At 39.5% G+C, this 20,210-nt stretch overlaps 1 protein-coding gene across 1 annotated transcript in view; it reads left to right on the top strand.

Moving 5' to 3' along the window:
- The window catches only part of LOC149168864 (hexokinase-2-like), a 118,508-nt gene that overhangs the window by 35,426 nt on the left and 62,872 nt on the right, over window positions 1-20,210 (top strand). Inside the window, exons 4-7 of the mRNA XM_089428454.1 lie at window positions 18,104-18,178; window positions 18,477-18,632; window positions 18,813-18,911; window positions 19,033-19,163. Coding sequence (XP_089284580.1) covers window positions 18,104-18,178; window positions 18,477-18,632; window positions 18,813-18,911; window positions 19,033-19,163 — 461 coding nt within the window. The remainder of the gene's footprint in view (window positions 1-18,103; window positions 18,179-18,476; window positions 18,633-18,812; window positions 18,912-19,032; window positions 19,164-20,210) is intronic.

Genomic DNA, 20,210 nt, shown 5'->3' with positions numbered 1-20,210 from the left:
AGGAGATTACATGAGAGTCATTTCACACACACTTCTCTCTTGATTTCTCTCCATTCGCTTTGGGTTTTAGTGGAAGAGAAATCTAGGAGAGGAAACCCTAGACGTTGGAGGAAAGGAGGCTGCCCTAGCCGCAGCAAAGAAGACAGGCCAACGAAGCTATGGAAGGGATATATACGTTGACCTAAAGGAGCCCTTACCTTTGTCATGGAAGAATTTTAACGCAGCTATGGAGGAGGCCTTAACAAGCCCTAGCCGCAGTCCTAGGGGGAGATCTAACCCTAGACACAGTGAACAAAAGTGCCCTAATTGCAGACACGTATACGCTGCCCTAATGAAATCTAACCGCAGTCAAGGAAGAGATTTATACGCTGTCCCAAGGGTGATCCTAAGCTGTCTATAGGATGCCCTAACCGCAGTCAAACAAAAGGTCTTAGCCGCAGCAAGTCATGGGTCTTTTGGTGGGCCGAATTGCTGTAAGGGAGGCTGAGGTAGGGCAAACTGTTTTAGGGCTGCGTAGAGATGTCTTGGGTGCAAGAAAGGGAAGCGTATGATGCTATATGGAGAGGCCTAAACACAGGTCCTATGCTGCTGTTCTAAAGATCCCTAGCCGCAGTCAATACGTATCTAATCTCACCCTAACTGCTGGTCATGAAGCTGGTTGCAGTCCTTATGCCGTTCACTGTGGGATAACTTAGAGGATACAGCAGTGTGCTCTAACAAACAGAGTTGGAGCAGCATGCCAATATGTAGGACTGTTGATGGCCTCACCTAAAGGCTGCCCACCAATGCAGCAAATAGAAAATCATCTAAATAACATGATGATGCAGTTTATGAGCAATGTTACAATGATGGCATGGGATAGCAGCAAAGGCATGCTGACAGCAACAATGACATGTGCAATGGGACAACAGCAAAGGCATGCTGACAGCAGCAATGACATGTGCAATGGGACAGCAGCAAAGGCATGCTGACAACATCAATGACATGTGCAATGGGACAGCAGCAAAGGCATGCTGGCAGCAGCAATGACATGTGCAATGGGACAGCAACAAAGGCATGCTAACAACAGCAATGACATGTGCAATGGGACAGCAGCAAAAGCATGCTAACAACAGCAATGACATGGTGCAATGGGACAACAGTGAAGGCATGCTAACAATGGAACATTAGTATGTTAAGCAAGGTGTAGTAAGCACATGGTGGCAAGCATGGTGCAGCAAGCACATGGGACAATATGGCAAACATAGTGCGGCAATGGCACATGATGGTACATGATGCAGTACAGTGATGGGTACAGTCATGATTGATGAAGCATGATGAGATGCAACATAGTGATGATGTGTGCAACATGGTGCAACACAATGAGGTGCAACATAATGATGAAGAGCAGCACAATGATAAGTGCAACATGGTGATGGAGTCACTTGGGAGAATCAGTTGAAGCAGCATGTCTTCAACTGAGTTCAACTACCTCATGTATCATCTACTTACAGATGATCTATGCTCTTATTTAAGATAAGTCAAAGTGTTGACTTCTATTGTAAATGTACTATCTCTCTCTCTCTTTGCTGAACTATTGAAGAACATATAAGAAGAATTGATCAAGGGTTCCCCACATTGGGGTTTGTCCTTGCTTGTCTTCTGCGATCTATGTTTATGTTCTATCTGCAATTTACTTTAATGTTGATGTGATTGCTAATCTGGGAAAGATATTGAGCTAACTGTGAAAATTGAAATAAATTGCTCTAAAGCATAGAACATACCTAAAATTAACATGGTATCAGAGGTGAGGTGAAGACAAAGCCCAAGCAAGAGTGAAAGAGAAATCAGTGAAGATAGTTGGGAAATGACAGAAGGATCAATGGATCCCTCATTCCTCTTCAAATTCACGAAGGGTGAAGACGAAGCAAAGATATTATCCGAGTGGCGCAACAAAAGCATCTGATGGCCTTCCTAAAGATCACTTCAAGGCACTTCATTGGATCTAAGGGTGGAAGGAAAGGCAGATGCCTTGTTTGGAATAAGTTCGGCCATTATGCGAAGGAGTATCTGAATGGTAGGGACACATCACTTGATAACAATCATTCCTGGGACATCTTCAATGATCGAAGGAATGACAGGTAATGCAGGTCATCAAGGAAATAGCCGACTCTTCAAGAAAGCAAGGAACCCCAGATATGAATATTCAAATGTTGTTTTTGATAAGATAAATAAGCATTATCTTGTATTGGCCCTCTCCTTCAGACACTTTGGGAATCTGGCTTATTGATTGTAGTGCTTCAAGGCACTTCATCGGATAGAAGGGTGCTCTCTCTAATTTGGTAGAGATGGAAACAATCTTGGGATTATACTTGCCACCTATCCCAAAAAGGGTGTAGGGAATCTTAACCCTCAATTGAATGAGGGTAACTCGATTCATTTACAAGAATCTCTTTTATGTACCTGATTGCCAGAAGAACCTGGTGTCCATTCCGACAATGGAAATCAAAGGTTTCTGGGTGGCATTCATTGATGGAAAGGTACGTGTTTGAAAATGAAATTTTCAAAGCTGCTTTTACTCATGGGTTTAGGGTTGGCAATTTGTATCAAGTTGCAGGATGGTTCATTGGGGACCATGTCAGTTGACACATCTCATCTATAGCACCAGAGGTCTACTTATTATGGGGCCCTACCCGATGTGAGTGAGATGGTGACAAGGATGCCTGAATTCAAGAAGAGCATGAATGTACATCTCTGAGATGTATCGAAGGAAAATCCTGGAAGGGGACCATTCCCCTCATGTAGTGGGTCCACAGGTTTGGAACAACCCGAGGGGTTTGAGATTCATGACCAGGAATCTCATGTATGCAGGTGGAAGAAAGCCCTCTATGGCTTGAAGAAAAACTGCCAAGATTAGTATGAGAGGATTGATAGCTGTCTGATGAAGCTGAGATCCACTAGGAGTGAAGTCGGTCCAAACCATTGCTTGAAGGCTGTGGATGATAGACCTCTCATACCGGCAGCTTTTGAGGACGACCTCTTTATGATAGGTGCAGGCCCTCTCATTTGCAAAAGTAAGAGGGAGTTGGTTTTCGGATTTGAAATGGTGAACTGCAAACCTGCAGCTACCTCGATGGATGCTAACTTTCAGAATTTATGTGGTAAGGATACCAGACTTGTTTTGGGAGATGCTCTGAGTTTCACAAACTCATACTAGCATTGATGTTCTTGGTGAACCCCTGTCTGGATATATGTTTTGCAGTTAGCATGTTGGGCTCATATTTTGGTTGAGCCTCATTGGATTGGTGCCAAGAATTTTTTGAGATATCTTCGGGGCATAATCTCTCATGGATTGAGATACATTGCCGGAAATGTAAAGCTGCATGATTATTCGAATGCTGACTGGGCAGGAAGTGTGGAGGATCGCAAGAGCACTTTTGGGTGTTGGTTCTCTTTGGGTTCTACTTCGATATCCTGGATGAGCAGGAGGCAGAAGTCGGTTGCTATAAGCATCGCTGAGATCGAATACATAGCTACGAGTATGACCTTGTGTGAAGTTGCCTGGTTGCGGAAGCTCTTCAGTGAGCTATTTGACACATGATGGATACCACCGTGATCTTCTGTGTCAACCAGAGGAGGATTCAATTATTGAGGAATCCTGTATTCTATGATCGCTCCAGCCTATAGACATCAGATACTACCCTATTTGGGATATGGCACATTGATGAGCGAGAAGGCTCCATTGCATTGGGACTGATGTGCATGTCGTAGACATTCTGTCAAAGCCCCGAGGAAAGGTCAAATTTGTGACTTTCCGAGAACGACTTGGAGTCATTGAGAGACCTTCTTATGAGGGTCTTGTATGATGCATACATTGAGCTCTGGGAGCTCCGGGGGGCTTGGGGTACTTCTTGGAGCAAAAAGTGACCATAGGGCGACTCACCCTCCCTTAATGGTGCGTTGTGTACAGGGTGAATGGTTCAACCTTCCCCTGTGATACCCCGCAGCGACTTATGGACAAGATGAGTGGTTCTCCTGTCGAAGCATCCTACCCATGCAGTTTGGGACTCATGGGAAGTACCTCTCATCTGGCCAATGAGAAGGGAAATGGGGTTAGGGACCATAGTAGTATTATCGATGGAGGCATCGTTGTATCTACCGTACTCCCTATGCTAGGATGACCTCCATTGATCTGGGATCAGTATGAGTGGTTTGAGACACTCTTTTGATATTGATTTGGGATCAATTGGAACTGACTTCGGGTCAGTAAGAGTGACATAAATCACTCTCTTGGAACTGATCTGGGATAAGTAAGAGTGGTATGACACACTCTCTTCATATTGAATTGACATTGGGTCAGTAGAGAATTGTATGAGACATTCTCGATCAATTCTTCTTCTTCATGGTTCAGTAGAGCAGAGCAGAGCAGAGCAGTGCAGTGCATGGCACTGATGACAAAGATAGTATAGTCTGGCAGATGGAGTTATCCCTAGGTGAGAGGGAGTGTTAAAATTGGCAACTAGGGCCAAACTCCATGTGGGTCATCTTATTTATGGCAGCTGATATTTTTCTTGGATCCCTCTCATCGAGAGGTGTAGGATTGATTTAAAGATCATTTGATTCCGATAAGTATTCATGGAGTTATGAATTTATTTGTGTTATAAGACAATTCGTCAAGGTCGGCCAACAACTAAATAACACCCACATGTGCTCAACGTTTTAGTATAAAAGGAGATGACTTAAGAGTCATTTCACACACACTTCTCTCTTGATTTCTTTCCACTCGCTTTGGGTTTTAGTGGAAGAGAAATCTAGGAGAGAAAGCCCTAGATGTTGGAGGAAAGGAGGCTGCTGTAGCTGCAGCAAAGAATACAGGCCAACGAAGCTATGGAAGGGATCTATACATTGACCTAAAGGAGCCCTTACCTTTGTCATGGAAGAAGTTTAACGCAGCTATGGAGGAGGCCTTAACAAGCCCTAGCCGCAGTCCTTGAGGGGAGATCTAACCCTAGACGCAGTGAAAGAAAGAGCCCTAATTGCAAACACCTATATGCTGCCTTAATGAAATCTAACCACAGTCAAGGAAGAGATTTATACGTTGTCCCAAGGGTGATCCTAAGCTGTCTATAGGATGCCCTAACTGCAATCAAACAAAAGGTCTTAGTCGCAGCAAGTCATGGGTATTTTGGAGGGCCGAATTGTTGTAAGGGAGGCCGAGGTAGGGCAGACTGTTTTAGCGCTGCGTAGAGGTGTCCTAGGTGCAAGAAAGGGCAACAAATGCACTATATGGAGAGGCCTAAACACAGGTCCTATGCTGTTGTTCTAAAGATCCCTAGTTGCAGTCACTAAGTATCTAATCTCACTCTCACTGCTATTCATGAAGCTAGCCGTAGTCCTTATGCGATTGATTGTGGGATAACATGGAGGATACAGTAGTGTGCTCTAACAAACAGAGTTGGAGCAGCATGTCAATAGATAGGACTGTTGATGGCCTAAGGCTGCCCACCAATGCAGCAAATAGAAAATCATCTAAATAACATGATGATGCAGTTTGTGAGCAATGTTACAATGATGGCATGGGACAACAACAAATGCATGTTGACAACAACAATGACATGTGCAATAGAATGGAAACAAAGGCACGCTGATAGCAATAATGACGTGCAATGGGACAACAACAAAGGCATGCTAACAACAGCAATGACATGTGCGATGGGACAACAACAAAGGCATGTTGACAGCAACAATGACATGTGCAATGGGACAACATCAAAGGCATGCTAACAACAACAATGACATGTGCAATGGGACAACAACAAAGGCATGCTAACAACAACAATGACATGTGCAATTGGACAACAGCAAAGGCATGCTAATAGCAGCAATGACATGATGCAATGGCATAGCAGCAAAGGTATGCTAACAATGGAACATCAATATGTTAAGCAAGGTGCAGTAAGCCAATGGTGGCAAGCATGGTGCAACAAGCACATGGGACAATATGGCAAACATAGTGCAACAATGGCACATGCAACAGAATGATTGATGAATGCAGTACAGTGATGCGTACAGTCATGATTGATGAAGCATGATGAGATACAACATAGTGATGATGGGTGCAACATGATGATGAGGAGCAACACAATGATAGGTGCAGCATGGTGATGGGATCACCTGGGAGAATCAGTTGAAGCAGCATGTCTTCAACTCAGTTCAACTGCCTCATGTATCATCTACTTACAGATGATCTATGCTCTTATTTAAGATAAGTCAAAGTGTTGACTTCTATTGTAAATGTACTATCTCTCTCTCTCTTTCTGCTGAACTATTGAAGAACATATAAGAAGAATTGATCAAGGGTTTCTCCACATTGGGGTTTGCCCCTGGCTAGCGCCACATCTTGTGTCCTCTTGTCTTGGCTTGTCTTTTGCGATCTATGTTTATGTTCTATCTGCAATTTACTATAATGCTGATGTGATTGCTAATCTGGGAAAGATATTGAGCAAACTGTGAAAATTGAAATAAATTTCTCTAAAGCATACAACATACCTAAAATTAACAATGTCCAACCTATCAAGGAGACTACAAAGTAGCACAAGCATGAAAAGAAAACAGGCCATAAGAGCATTCAACAAATTCTGGAAGAATGAAGCGACATTCTTGTCAACTCAAGTAGAATAAAGTTGATCTTAGAGGTTTATCACTCCACCAACTCATCTCCCCCATGAAGATAATCTTCTGGAATATTAGAGGCCTTAATTGCAAGGGCAAGCAAAGGCTTCTCAAAGACAAGTGGCTCACGGAACATCCAACCTTCTTGATGATTTATGAAACTAAAACTTCATGTGAAGTTGTATGCAAGTTAATAGACAAATGGGGTCGAGGATGCCAATCAATAGCTCTTGACGCCCATGGTCAATTTGAAGGTCTCACTATCATCTGGAACTCTCAAGAGGTATACATCCTTAACATCTTTGCTCTTTCTAGATTTTTCACTATACGATTTCAGGTCATAAGATCCTTAGAATCTTGTTTTCTCTGATTTCAAGCTTTTGTGGTTCATCTTTGTCTTGAAGATGATCCACATTAGTTGGTTCGAAACGTCGACCAAAAAACTTGTTTTCTTTCAAACATCTATGACCCTTCACCACTGCCTAGTGACAACGACTTTTTCTTAACTCCATCAATCAACTTAGTCCTCTCATCTCCTCGACATCTTGGATCCTGGGGGGGATTTCAATTTGATAAAATCCTTAGAAGAGAAAAAGGGTGGTGTTAGAAAGTTGGAAGCAGAATCCAACCTCTTCCAAGATGTCATGGCTTCTTCTCATTTGGTTGAACTCATCACCTTCAACGACGCTTATACTTGGAACAACCATAGAGGTGGCTCCCAGCAAATAGCTTCAAAGCTGGATAGGTATCTCATCTTTGAAAATATCATGTCTAGGGACATTTTCATGGAGGCTTCCATCCTCCCTAGACATGGCTCAACTCACTAATAGATCAAATTTGACATTGAAATCAAGTTGTGCCCCAAAATTAGGCCTTTTCACTTGGAGCGTTTTGGTTCCAACTTCTGAACTTCCAATCCATCATCAAGGATTGGTGGGATGAACTAGCTAACTTGGAAGGATCGGCCATGTCCTGCCTACAAAGGACGTTGAAGCACATTAAATATGAACACAAAGCTTGGAATAAGGAAAAAATTGAGAACATTTCTTAGGACAAACAAAACCTGGAAGCTCAAATGGAGTGCATCCAACGGGAAGCCATTTAGCAAGGAAGATTAAAGGACCTCATAAAGGAGGAAGCACGTACTCTCACTCTACTTGAGGAAAGAAGGAACCAAGAAGAAACACTTTGGCAATGATAACCTAGAATTAGATGGCTAAAGGAAGGAGAGCAAAACACTCCTTTCTTACACAATTCCATGCTTCAGTATCAACACCACAATTATATTTCTTCCTTAAAAAAATGAGGCAAGTGTCAAGTTTCAGGATCATGAGGACATGGGTAATGTGTTGGTTCAATATTATAAAGAGCTACTATCTAGCCCTAAGCCAAATTGCTTGGAGGCTATACACAAAATAGTTCAGCGCATTCTGCTTGTGGTTACCAAAGAACAAAACGAGGTTCTCTTTAGGGAGATCTCTATCAAAGAAGTGAAAGAGGTAGTAAGATCAATACCTGAAACAAGGCCCCTGGAACTGATGGCTTCACTACTGATTTTCTTTCAGGCCTGCTGGTCAACAATCAGATATGATATCTAGCAAGCAGTGGGGGAATCAACGAGATCAAAAACCATCTTGAAAGCTCTTAACATTACCTTCTTCTCTTTAGTTCCCAAAAAGGACAAAGTTGAGGACCCTCGTGACTTTTTTCCCATTTCTCTGTGTAATGTAAGTGATCACCAAAATAATAGCCAATTGCCTCAAACCCGTCCTGCCTCAGCTCATTTCAACGAAACAAATTGGGTATGTGGAGGGGTGTCAAATTCTAGATGGTATAATGATTGCACATGAAACCATTCACTCTTTAAAATCCTCCAAGAAACCTGGCATGCTTCTAAAACTTGATCTCTCTAAGGCATTTGATAAACTCAATTGGAGCTATCTCTTCAACATTCTCTGTGCCTTTGTCTTTGACCCTAACCAGATTAGTTGGATCAAGAGCCTTATCTCTTTAGCCTTCTCTACTATGCTAAATGGATCGCCTATTGCGCCCTTTTCCGCCTGTCATGGTATTTGGCAAGGAGATTAGATGTCACCTTTTCTCTTTATTATAGCAATGGAGGGTCTCGGTTGGGCATTCAAAGTGGCAATTGAGGAGAAAAAATCAAAGGACTGTGTCTATTTGGTGATGATCTCCCTCTATCGCACCAATAATTTGTGGATGATACCTTGGGTATGGGCGTTCCAACTATTCAAGAAACCAAAGGATTTTCTCAAATCTTGGAGAACTCTCTTGCCTCAGGTATGGAAATAAATAGAGCTAAATCTCAGATTTTTTTCTTTAATACACCTTTGGTTGTGTAGAAACATATTACAATGTATTCAAATTAACAATTTGCCAACAAAATACCTAGGAGCACTGCTTGTGTATAGTTTCCTCAAACTTAGTTTATGGGAGGATCTTATTAGCAAATTCAACAATAAGTTAACCAGTTGGACCTTCCGATCACTAAAATTGGCAGGAAGATTAGTCATCCTAAAGTTGGTTCTATAGTCTTTGCCCATACATTTATGCTCTGCTCTGATGGCTCCCTTCTCCATCCTTAAATCTTCAAGAGCTTTCAACAAGCTTTCCTATGGGGAGGAACAAAATTGGAACAAAAATGGGTGCTTGTAGCTTGGGATATGTTATGAAACCAACTCACAAAAAGATAGAAAAGATAGATCAACGCCTTAGAAATAAGCCTCTTCGAGGGGGCAGCCTCCTTTACATTACACAAATGGACAATTCTTAGATGATACAAATGACAAGACCTCCTTTCTATATATAGGAGTCTAAGGGGTCATAATATAATCAGAGCCGACATAACAATAATAATGTAAGGGCACAATAATAACAATAGTGGGCTTCTATGGGGCATAATAATAACAATATGGGGACTACATGGGCACAACAATATAATAAGGGCATTGTACTAATAACAATAAGGGGCTACACTAGTAGTATAGGGACCTAACATGCCCCTCTCCTTCAAAAAGTGTTGTCCTCAACGCTTGAGTAGTTCTTGATGCTTTTGTATAAAATTCTTGTCCTCCCATGTGGAATCTTCAGCGGGTAAGTTCTTCCACTTGATGAGATACTCTGAAATTGATCGATTTCGTAGTTGTCTAGTTCTTGTTTCTATGACTGCTCCACGTTCCAATATGATTTTTCCTTCCTTGTCGAGTTTTGGTAATATTGTTTGAATCTTTTTCTTCTTGATATGTCCTTCTATCTTGAGAGTTTGAGGAGTGGTAATTTCTTCCAATGCATTACAAGATATGGTTGGATTCATTTCTTCTTTCTCCGGGGTTGGTTTTTAGTGTATATCCTCTTCTTTTGATATTTCTTGTTCATTTTCTTCCTCCTCTTCATAATCTATGTAAAATAATTTCTTCTCAACACACTTATGACCTTTAGTGTATTTTCTATCACAATTGTAACAAAGCCCTTTCCTCTTTTTTCTTCCAATTGTTGTGGTGTAAACCTTGTAGTTTGTGGAAGGCTAGGAGGAAAAACACTTCCATAATTATAGTCATGAGTGGTGGGATTCCTTGTTTCCATAATTTCGCTTTCAATTTTTCTTACCCACCTGAATGCCTTCTCCAATGAATTAGGTTCCCAAAGACGAAGCTCGTGTTGAATGTTATCCTTTAAAGTCCCTATGAAGACATTGACCATTTTCTTCTTTGGAATATCATTTACCCTTATATTCAATTTTTGGAAGTCCTCAATGTGCTTTGCGATTGAACCCTTTTGTTTGAGATTTATCAATTGGCTAAAGAAGGTGTTTCTCTTTGTATCTTCATAATGTGCTATCATTTTCTCTGTGAAAATTGACCACGTGACAAGTGGTTTACGAGAACAAAGCCCTTTATACGATAAAAATTGATTTAGTTCTAAATAATTTGATGTAATACGTACCTTTTGTAACAGTGGTACACCATGTATATCAAAATATTTCTTCATCTGTAGTATCCAATTTACCTGATCCTTGCCATCAAACTTCTTCATCTCACTTTTTCTTGATTTTAGGAGCTCGATCTTGAAATGACTGTAACTCTATACTTTCAGATCTTTAAGTTCTGAAATTTTGGTTTGTAGTAGCCCTCTGTGTCCTATTTCTAACTCCGCAAGTCTGATCGCAATTGGATTCCTTAAGAAAGATTTATTCCCAATCTCCCTCGATGACCTAATTATAGACTAGTTCAGTAGAGTGAAATTGTATGACGTGCCATGTGTCACTATTTCAACCTTAGGTTCTGAACATTATACCCAAACAAAACACAGTTCGTCCTCTTTCTGTAACTTCTTACAAAATTTCAATCTGATACTCAGAGAGAAAGTTATGACGATTTTCCCAAGTCACCTGTTTAGGATGTAATTCGGAAGTCTGCAAAAACCCTACATTCCTCAGATCATACATTAGAAAATAAAATGGGTTTTTTGTTTAGGTTTTGAAACTTCGTAGCGAAACAGTGATAACGAAAATTCCACGATGCCCTGTTTTAGATGAAATTCTGGAGCTTGCAAAAACTCTAACTTCCTCAGATCATATATCCTAAAATATAGCGAGATAAGATCTGAAATTCAGACCTGAGGTTTAGCGAGATTTCGTCTCAAATGGGTTTTTTTTTAGCTTCTGAAACATCACAGAAAAATAGTTATGGCGAAAATGCCACGATGACCTGTTTGGAGTAGCGAAACCCTAGAATCCAAAGCTTTGATACCAAACGTTATGAAGCCAGCTCACAAAAAGATAGAAAAGATAGATCAACGCCATAGAAATAAGCCTTTTCAAGGGAGCAACCTCCTTTACATTACACAAATGAACAATTCTTAGCTGATACAAATGACAAGACCTCCTTTCTATATATAGGAGTCTAAGGGGTCATAATATAATCAGAGCCGACATAATAATAATAATGTAAGGGCACAATAATAACAATAGTGGGCTTCTATGGGGCATAATAATAACAATATGGGGACTAAATGGGCACAACAATATAATAAGGGCATTGTACTAATAACAATATGGGGACCTAACAGGATATGATCTGCTGACCCAAACTGAAGGAGTTATGGGGCTAAGGGATCCTTCAACATTAGCTACAGTTCTGGGAGTCAAGATCTGGTGGCGTTAGCTCCAAGGAGGTCAATGTAGAAATATGGTGATAGAATTGCAACTGCTCAATAAATTTAATTAAATCAAGTGACACAATTCTACTCTACTGCTCTGTGGAAATTAATTCACAATTTAGAACAACATTCGCAAACATGCATCAATCACATACACAAGTATACAAATTTATCTAGGGGAAACCAACTCGTAAAAGCCCCTTAACCCTACTTGCATTAATAAGATGAATAAAAAATGTATTAAAATTGCTTGCTCTGAGCTCAACCTGGAAGTGAATAACCTATCTCTCTGCTCAGTGAGAAGCTTTGACCCAGACTTAAGTCAATTTCTGCCTCCACCTAAGCTCCTATTCCTTGCACAAATCTCGAGGAATTATGCCCCTATTTTTTAGGAATTTTCTTCCAATTGATTACGCAATTCCCAAGGATTGGTTACTGATTGCATGCAATACCTGTACACTCAAAACTAGTCTACGATTGATGTTACACTGCCTTGGAATCTCCACCATAGTTGAGCAATTCAAATTCCTTGCATGCATGAGCTTTTTTTGGCTGATTGATCAGTTAATTGGATGATCACTGAGTTAGACTGATATCCCATTGCACAACTGACCTCCAAATAGTTATATCATCAGTTAGAACTAGTTTAACTGAATACAATTGGAAATAACTGAACTGGATTGCTACAAATTAGTAATAACACATGCATAACTGAACTCCAAGCCCTCTAACTCGAATTTATTGAGCTAATTGAGTGACAAGAGCGATGTCACCTTAGTTAACTACCTCCAAGTTGTTTGCTGATGTGGAAATTTGAATTTTCTCAATTTGACCAAGGCAAAGTCAAATTGAGACTTTATCGTTGCTCTTCTCAACTGTGAAGATTTTTGGATCATTATGATATCATGCAAAAGGTAGATAAAAATAAAAATAAAAGGAAAATAAGCAAGAGATGCATGACAAGCAAGAACACTGGGCTAGGGGAGCAAGCAAGCTTAACTAATATGTAAGAAAGATGACCATTGAACTATGAAATATAAATGATAAGATTAGATAATAAGCTATGAATTTAGTTATCATGTAATTGATACAATAGCTAAACCATGAGATTTAGAAATAAACAAGTTAAACTTATCATGTTAGTGAAATAATAGGTAGAACAAGTATGTAGTGTTCCTTTTTCTCAATGTTCCATCGAGTTTCCGGGACGGGTAAACGCGGGAGCGGGGATACGCACAAGGGGGACGTATATAAGCAACCCCAAAATTTAGGGAATTTTCGGGGAAACATGGGGACATCAAAGTCATAGAAATTATAAAATTATATATTATTAAAAATTTAATATATAAAAATAAAAAAATAAAATCCCAAAAATATGTCAATAACTAAATAGAAAAACTTAATAATTATGAAATGTACATCTAAAGACAAAATATGATCATCATTACATATCAGACTGTTATCACTTATGAATTATCAATGATCATTTGACATTTTTGCATTGTAAATCTAAAAGTAAATTACTAGATTGAATCCATCATTTGACATTATGCAATGTTCTATCTAAATTCATCATTTGGCATGATGCAAGGTACATCTAAATTAAATTAATAAATTCATCATTTGACAATTGAAATTATGCAATGCACATCAAATTTTCAAAAACGATAAAAAGTAAATTCATCATATGACAATGACAATGACATTATGTTGAAGTCTAAAATAGCCATAGAATACTAAACTAAAAGTAAACATAGAAAGCATTGAGCAATGAAATACTAGTAAATTTCTCAAAAAGTACTAAATAATATTAATAAATATTAAGTTTTAAGTTTTAATATATATATTTTTTGTTATTTTTTTAAATTTTAAATTTTAATATAATATAATTAATTTATTTATTTAAAAAAAATCAAGTTTTGACCAATTTTAAGTTTTAATATAGTTTCATTTTTTGTTTCTTTATTTTATTTATTTTAAATTTTTTATTATATTTAAATTTGTATTTTTTTTTTAATTTTTAATGTTTTAAAAAAATTGTTAGATAAAAAAATGGGGGGGCGCATATGTCCCCCTGATGTCCCCCCTGCGTCCCCTCGGCGTCCCCTCGTCCCCCCGATGTCCCCGTTGCATCCCCTCGGCGTCTCTCCGTCCCCCCTACAAAGTAGTCGCGTTTCGTTGCAATAAAAACATCCCCCCAGAGTTTCCCCGAGTTTCCCCAAAAAGGGGACGTGGGGGAGATGTTTCCCTAGGAGTTTCCCCGTCCCCGGAGCGTGGGGGAGCGCCCTCGTGGACCACTGCTTTTTATGGTGTTACTTATGACATGGTTAGGATGGACTTTTTGAGTTAGGGGCAGATAGGTTACAATTACAGGTTGATGTCATCAGCGAGCCCATGACGCTTTTCGAGGGGTTTTGAGGAGTTTCTATGAGGTCTGATGGCATTCACTTGGTATATTCCAACATCTGCACAGTTTGCCTTATGTTCCAATGCATTCTGACAACTTTAAAAAAATAGAGTTATTATTGGCCCTGAATCAATTAATTATGCTTAAGGTGGCATTTTGGGAGGAATACTTGACAAAACACCTTAGTGTAATAGCTCGTTGGAATCAGAACGAGAAGATCTACAAGATGGGATGGTTAGATGTGAGTTTTAGTGACCTGAGGAGACATGGTGGCCAACTTACCCTTTTCCCGCATTAAAAAGAATATTTTAATTGAAATAAAGGAGGGAAAAGTGCTCCATGATTAAAATAATAATAATTAAGAGGTTCTAGAGGGGTCCATCAGATCTATAAAAGAGGAGGAGGAGGCTATTGGAGGACATCTTGGATTTGATATTACTTCTTGTATGAGAGGTTGAGAACTCGATTCTCTACTTCATTGGTAGCCCCATTGCCCAAGACAGAAACCCTCAGGGGTGCTAGTGGGTGTTGGACAAAAACCCAATATTCTTGAGGAGATTTCACTCAAAAATCTCACAATGCTTCAGTGGAGTTTGGAGAGAGTTGTTTTGCCGTAGCCAGCAGTCGTCTCACCGAGCCATCTACATCATTGCTAGAGCCATTCATTAGTTGGGTCAGAGATCTTTTTTCTAGGTTTTGCTCTGCTTGCTTAGCAAGCTCAGGTTCCACTATTCCTTCATGTTGATGTACTCTTTTTATTGGATTAATAAAATGGCTCAGTGATTTTATCAGCATCTATTTGTGTATTATTTGTTGGTTGTGTGTCTATTTACGTTTATTTTGTTGTTCAAGTTTATTTCTGGTATCTATTGTTCAAATTCCCATTTGGGACATTACAATGTAATAAAGTACGATTTAGTCTAATGATAATCAAAACAACTAGACCATAAAATCATTAGCTAGTAGTAAAAGCAAGTGAGTGATTCTTGCACTTATTTGTAGGTAGGATAATAGTGTGGTTTATGTTCGATTGAGTTGAGGACCTACATCATATAGGCCAGTGGCTTTCCCTAAACCAGGAAGGGGTAGTGTGGCCAACTCTTAGGGAAAGGACAAAGGACCGATTCAATGAAAAGGGAGGTGGTGATACTAGGACAATCCTAGAAAATGCAAGAGAAGAGAGGTGGTGGCACTAGTATGATGTTGGCATGGGCAAGGCAACATGTTGGCAATCAACCACCATAAGCATAGGAAGAAACATACACATGCTTGGGATATACTACGACAAGGGAGGTGGCATGCATTAATCTAGGGCTAATACAAGCATGGAGGCACCATACACTAGTCAAGGACATAGTGCAAGCATGGGAGGTGTCATATGGTGACATGGGGTTAGCATGAGCATGGAGGCAATATACATTAGTTGAAGACCTAGTGTGAGCAAGGGAAGTACAAAGGAGACTAGTGCCAACAATATATTAACGAAGGTTGGAGAGGTGAAAACGGAGGCATTGATGGCACAAAAGTGTCTCCATAATTGTAGCCACATGGTGTGAAGAACTAAGGGTGACATCTTGATAGAGAGCTCAGGGGAGTGGTTGTTATTTCTAACTATCTGTGAGTGATCTTGATTCTCAAGTAGGGTTGTACAATAGATAATGACCTAGGAATGATTAGAACACTACAATGCAACCAAGACACGTGGAGAAAGGGAAGCAAGAAGAGAAGGTGGATTTGCCAAATTGTAGCAAACAAACGAATTTTAGGCTACCACCCACAAGGTGAGGTCAGTGATAAAAAAACCACCCAAGCACACATGGACACACCACTAGGAGGTGGAAAGAGGATAGTGGAGTTGCCACTAGGTTTTAGGGCCAAATCAAGAACCATAGGGTAAGACCCCAAGAGTATCAAAGAGATAGGGGAAGCCACTAGGTAAATTATGATCTTAAAGCCTCGTTAATGTTAACATATGGTGAAAGATTATTAGGTACTTAGGTTTTAGGTTAGTCTTTACTAGCAAATTGAATAAAGGATGGGGAAAGAGGAAAGAGGAGTCACGACTCACCACTAGGTTTTAGGGCTAAGTCGAGAACCATAGGGTAAGACTAGTGAGAATAAAAAGGAGAGGGGAAGCCACTAGGTAAATTAGGATCTAAAGGCCTTATTAATGTTAACCTATGGTTAAAGATGTTACGACACCTCACTAAGGTTTTAGGTTAGGTTTTACCAAAAAATTAAATGAGGAGAGAGAGCCAACTAGTTAGGGATAATTAACTGACAATTTCGTGAATGAGCTAGAAACCCTAATTTGAAAATGTAAAGAATTCATATGGATCTCATTGTTTGAGGTGATCATGATTTTTGAGCTAAAAAGGAGAACTATTATAGATCTCCAAGACTAGTCCATGCCCTAGAAGATGCTTGAATCGATCTCCAATTTCTTGCAAGAGAAGGCTTGATTCGATCTCCAATTTCCTTCAAGACGAGGTTTCACTCAACCTCCAAAACAAAGATACATATGTAAATATGTACAATCAATATTGGATGTATTGCTGTGAAGATAAATTAATAATAATGTAGAGTAGAGAGACCCTAGTACCCTTGGTAGGGATGATACCTCCCTTGCCCTAGTTATGATAGAGTCTTCATTGAAGTTCTAGGGATGAAACATCCATAGTATGAGTAGAACTAAGCTAATGAAGATGCCCTGGAATGAATCAATTAGACTTGCAAGGTTGAAAGTCACAAGAGATCCAAGTAGAGATGCCAAAGATAACAAGTGCAAGTTGTCCAAGGGTTGGAAGGAGTTAAGTGTGTAATTACAAATTAGGGTTTTGTAATCCAAAGGAATTGGGAGAGATCAAGAGTTCAAGAGAAGAGTTGAAGAGGCTTTACAAAGAGGAATTGAATGGTATAGTAGGCAAGGTAAGGACCGCAAGTCTGCGAGGTGTAGGTGAATGTAAGGTTAGTTGTTAAGGGTTTCGTGTTGTATGGAACCACCATACCATGCCTGTTGATTGAGTGCTATGGTATGGTAAGACAGTGCTGTAATTTTGAAGATCAAAACTGACACTTTGTTATGCATATAGTAAATTCATAGATGTGGCACCTCCAAGGAAACTCATAGTACACTTTATGTTAGGAGATCAGGCAAGGTTAATGAGGTTTTACTCATTCTGATTTGGGCTACTGTGGACCCAAAATGAGTTATTCTAGGTGATCATGGACCCAATGGGGGTTTTGTGCCCCTAGTTGGATCAATGAAGTTAGGAAATGCCCAAAATGAGTGCGTTGAGGGTCAAAGTGAACCAAGGGCTAGATACTAGGGGAGAGAAGGCACCTAAGGATCTCAACTAAGTGCGAGACATCCCGAAGAGATCCCACATTTTAGGCTCAGATGAGGGTGACTCTAGGAAGGTGGTCCATCAAATCAGAGCAGTGCTTAAGAGGTATCACATCCTCATTGGGCGGGTCATGTATGAATGCAAAACAAGAATGAACCGCAGAATGTGCCTCTGATTGGGTAGGTGTATGTTAGTACCGAAGTGTGAATCCCATATGCTACAATGTCATGTGGCCAAATACATAATATAGATAAATATTAAAATATCAACTCTAAAAATAAAAATCTGTCATGTATATCCTAGTTGGCTGTTTGAAATTTAAAAATAATCAGATTTACTCAATACTGCTGCTCAATGGGGCATTACAAAAAGCGAGAACTTTTCTTTTGATGTAACAAAGTGCTGACTTCATCCTATACTGTGACATTCTACACTTTTTCCTATCAAAGTCTAAATATGTGCTGACTTTTTTTCTACTTTGCATTTTGCTGATATCTAGCTTGACTTTATCTGACAATAGGTTGGCAAGGATGTGGTGGTAGCCTTAAAGGAGGCCTTGAAAAGACAAGGTCTGGACATGCATGTCTCTGCCCTGGTAATTGTTGCTAACTCCACTCCCAAAATTTTCGTCCTTGAATGAATGGAAAAAAATTACTTAAATCTTCTTGCTTGAATGGTTTATATTTCATAGGGCTGGCTTATTAGTTTGTGCTAGAGTTAAAATGATCCGTTTCTTTGGCAATGTTCTGCTGACTCCTATGGTTGTTTAATGTTTAACTCTAGCAAGTATCAAAGGCCTGCTTTCTTGGTCTGTAGAGGCTTTATTTTTGCTTTGATGTCACTTATATTAGCTGGCACTTGTGATGATATTTGATTTTCCAAATTGGAAGCAGGTTAATGATACAGTGGGGACATTGGCTGGAGGACGATATCGGGATGAGGATGTTATGGCTGCTGTTATATTGGGCACTGGTACAAATGCCTGTTATGTGGAACATGCAGATGCAATCCCGAAATGTCAAGGTCATCTTCCAAAATCTGGCTATATGGTAAGTTACACTGTCAAGAGCATTGTTGGTGATTTTTTATGTTCTGCATATTACTCAAGAGACAACATGCTTGTCCTTCTGTATGGAGTTCATTAATCAAAATAACTGAAGCATAAGTATGAATGATCAATGGCATAAGTTTATAGTTAATAGATACTTTATAATTCTGATGACTTTCAGGTTATCAACACAGAGTGGGGGAACTTTTGGTCTTCTCATCTCCCAGTAATGGAATTTGATAAAGCTCTTGATGCTGAAAGTATAAATCCTGGCGATCATGTAAAGAATCAGATTTTGATTTACATAATTCTTTTATTAAGAGTGCAGCTTCAATGATCTATTCTCATTGAATGCTCAAGTTTTATGTTGCTGATAGTGTCAAAATATTTTTCATACACAGATCTTTGAAAAGCTGATCTCGGGAATGTATTTGGGAGAGATTGTAAGAAGATTATTGCTGAAATTGGCTGAAGATGCTGCTTTATTTGGAGATAACATTCCATCCAGACTGAGAGAACCACATGTCTTATCGTATGCATCTTTTTCGTTTCATCCTGGATGCCACGTCTAACTTTCTTAGATTAAATTGAAAAGTGATATGTCTACAATTTGAGTCTGAATCACACAACTTGCTTTCTGTTTCTTATCAAGCTGTATGTCTACAGTGTAATCTGGGTTCTTTACATGGACAAAGTATGTATATGGTGTAGCTTTATTAGGAGTTCAAGAGATTTTAAAATTCAATCTTTGCTTAAGTGAGAGTAAACTTAAAATAGGGATGACTAGATTGCAACCATTTGGACATTGCCCATTACCATGTCATTTTGGGCAGGAAAATAAGTGTGAGTTTTGGAAATAAACCGGGGTTCAGAAATGTTGCTTTCAAAATTTCAGGATATATATAAGCTCAAAAGGTTATTGTCTGGTTGTCGTCAATGTTGTTAAGCATCTAGTTAGTTTTGTAATTTGCAATATTGATATGATTATTTATATCTATATCTATATATTTTTGAAACAAGACAATTCTTGCTGGACACCCCTCTTCCTCAGAATATCTTGTTGATTTGGGGTAGCATCGGATGTGCTCTAGCCACGAAAATTGGTGGAGAGGCTAAGGCACATGAGGTCTCCAATACCCAGAAAGGGTTTGGGCAGATTCTAAACAGTTTAGGAGATATTAAAATAATTAATATTTTTAATGGAGTCCCTAAGTTTAAATTTAGGGAAAATAAAATATTAATGTGAATTAATATAAAACTGTGTTAGAATGGTCCAAAAGTCATGGACCAAGATAGATCTAATCTTAGCCGTTGATTTGTCAACGAGAAAAGTATAAGAGGAGGCTTGAGGGTCACTTGGAAAACACATCAAAAGATCAAGATTTCGACTTTCTGGGGCTGGGTTTGTTGAGAAAGTTGAGAGAGTGATCAAAGTTGCAGCTGAGGGGCAGTGAATACAGAAGTAGAGAGGCAAAGATAACACCAGGAGGATCAGCGCAGTAGCCGAGAGAGGGACGCAGAAGCAACCAAGGGGTCACGTAGAGCCAGGGAGGGCTCACGCAGAGGTAGCCAAGAGCTG

This window comes from Pinus tabuliformis, chromosome 4_2 (genome assembly GCF_031772625.1).
Source record: "Pinus tabuliformis cultivar Carrire ecotype Pingquan chromosome 4_2, CPIR1, whole genome shotgun sequence".
NCBI classification, from domain to species: domain Eukaryota; kingdom Viridiplantae; phylum Streptophyta; class Pinopsida; order Pinales; family Pinaceae; genus Pinus; species Pinus tabuliformis.
Note: the sequence above shows the minus strand (reverse complement) of the source record. Positions and strands in the feature narration are given on the sequence as shown.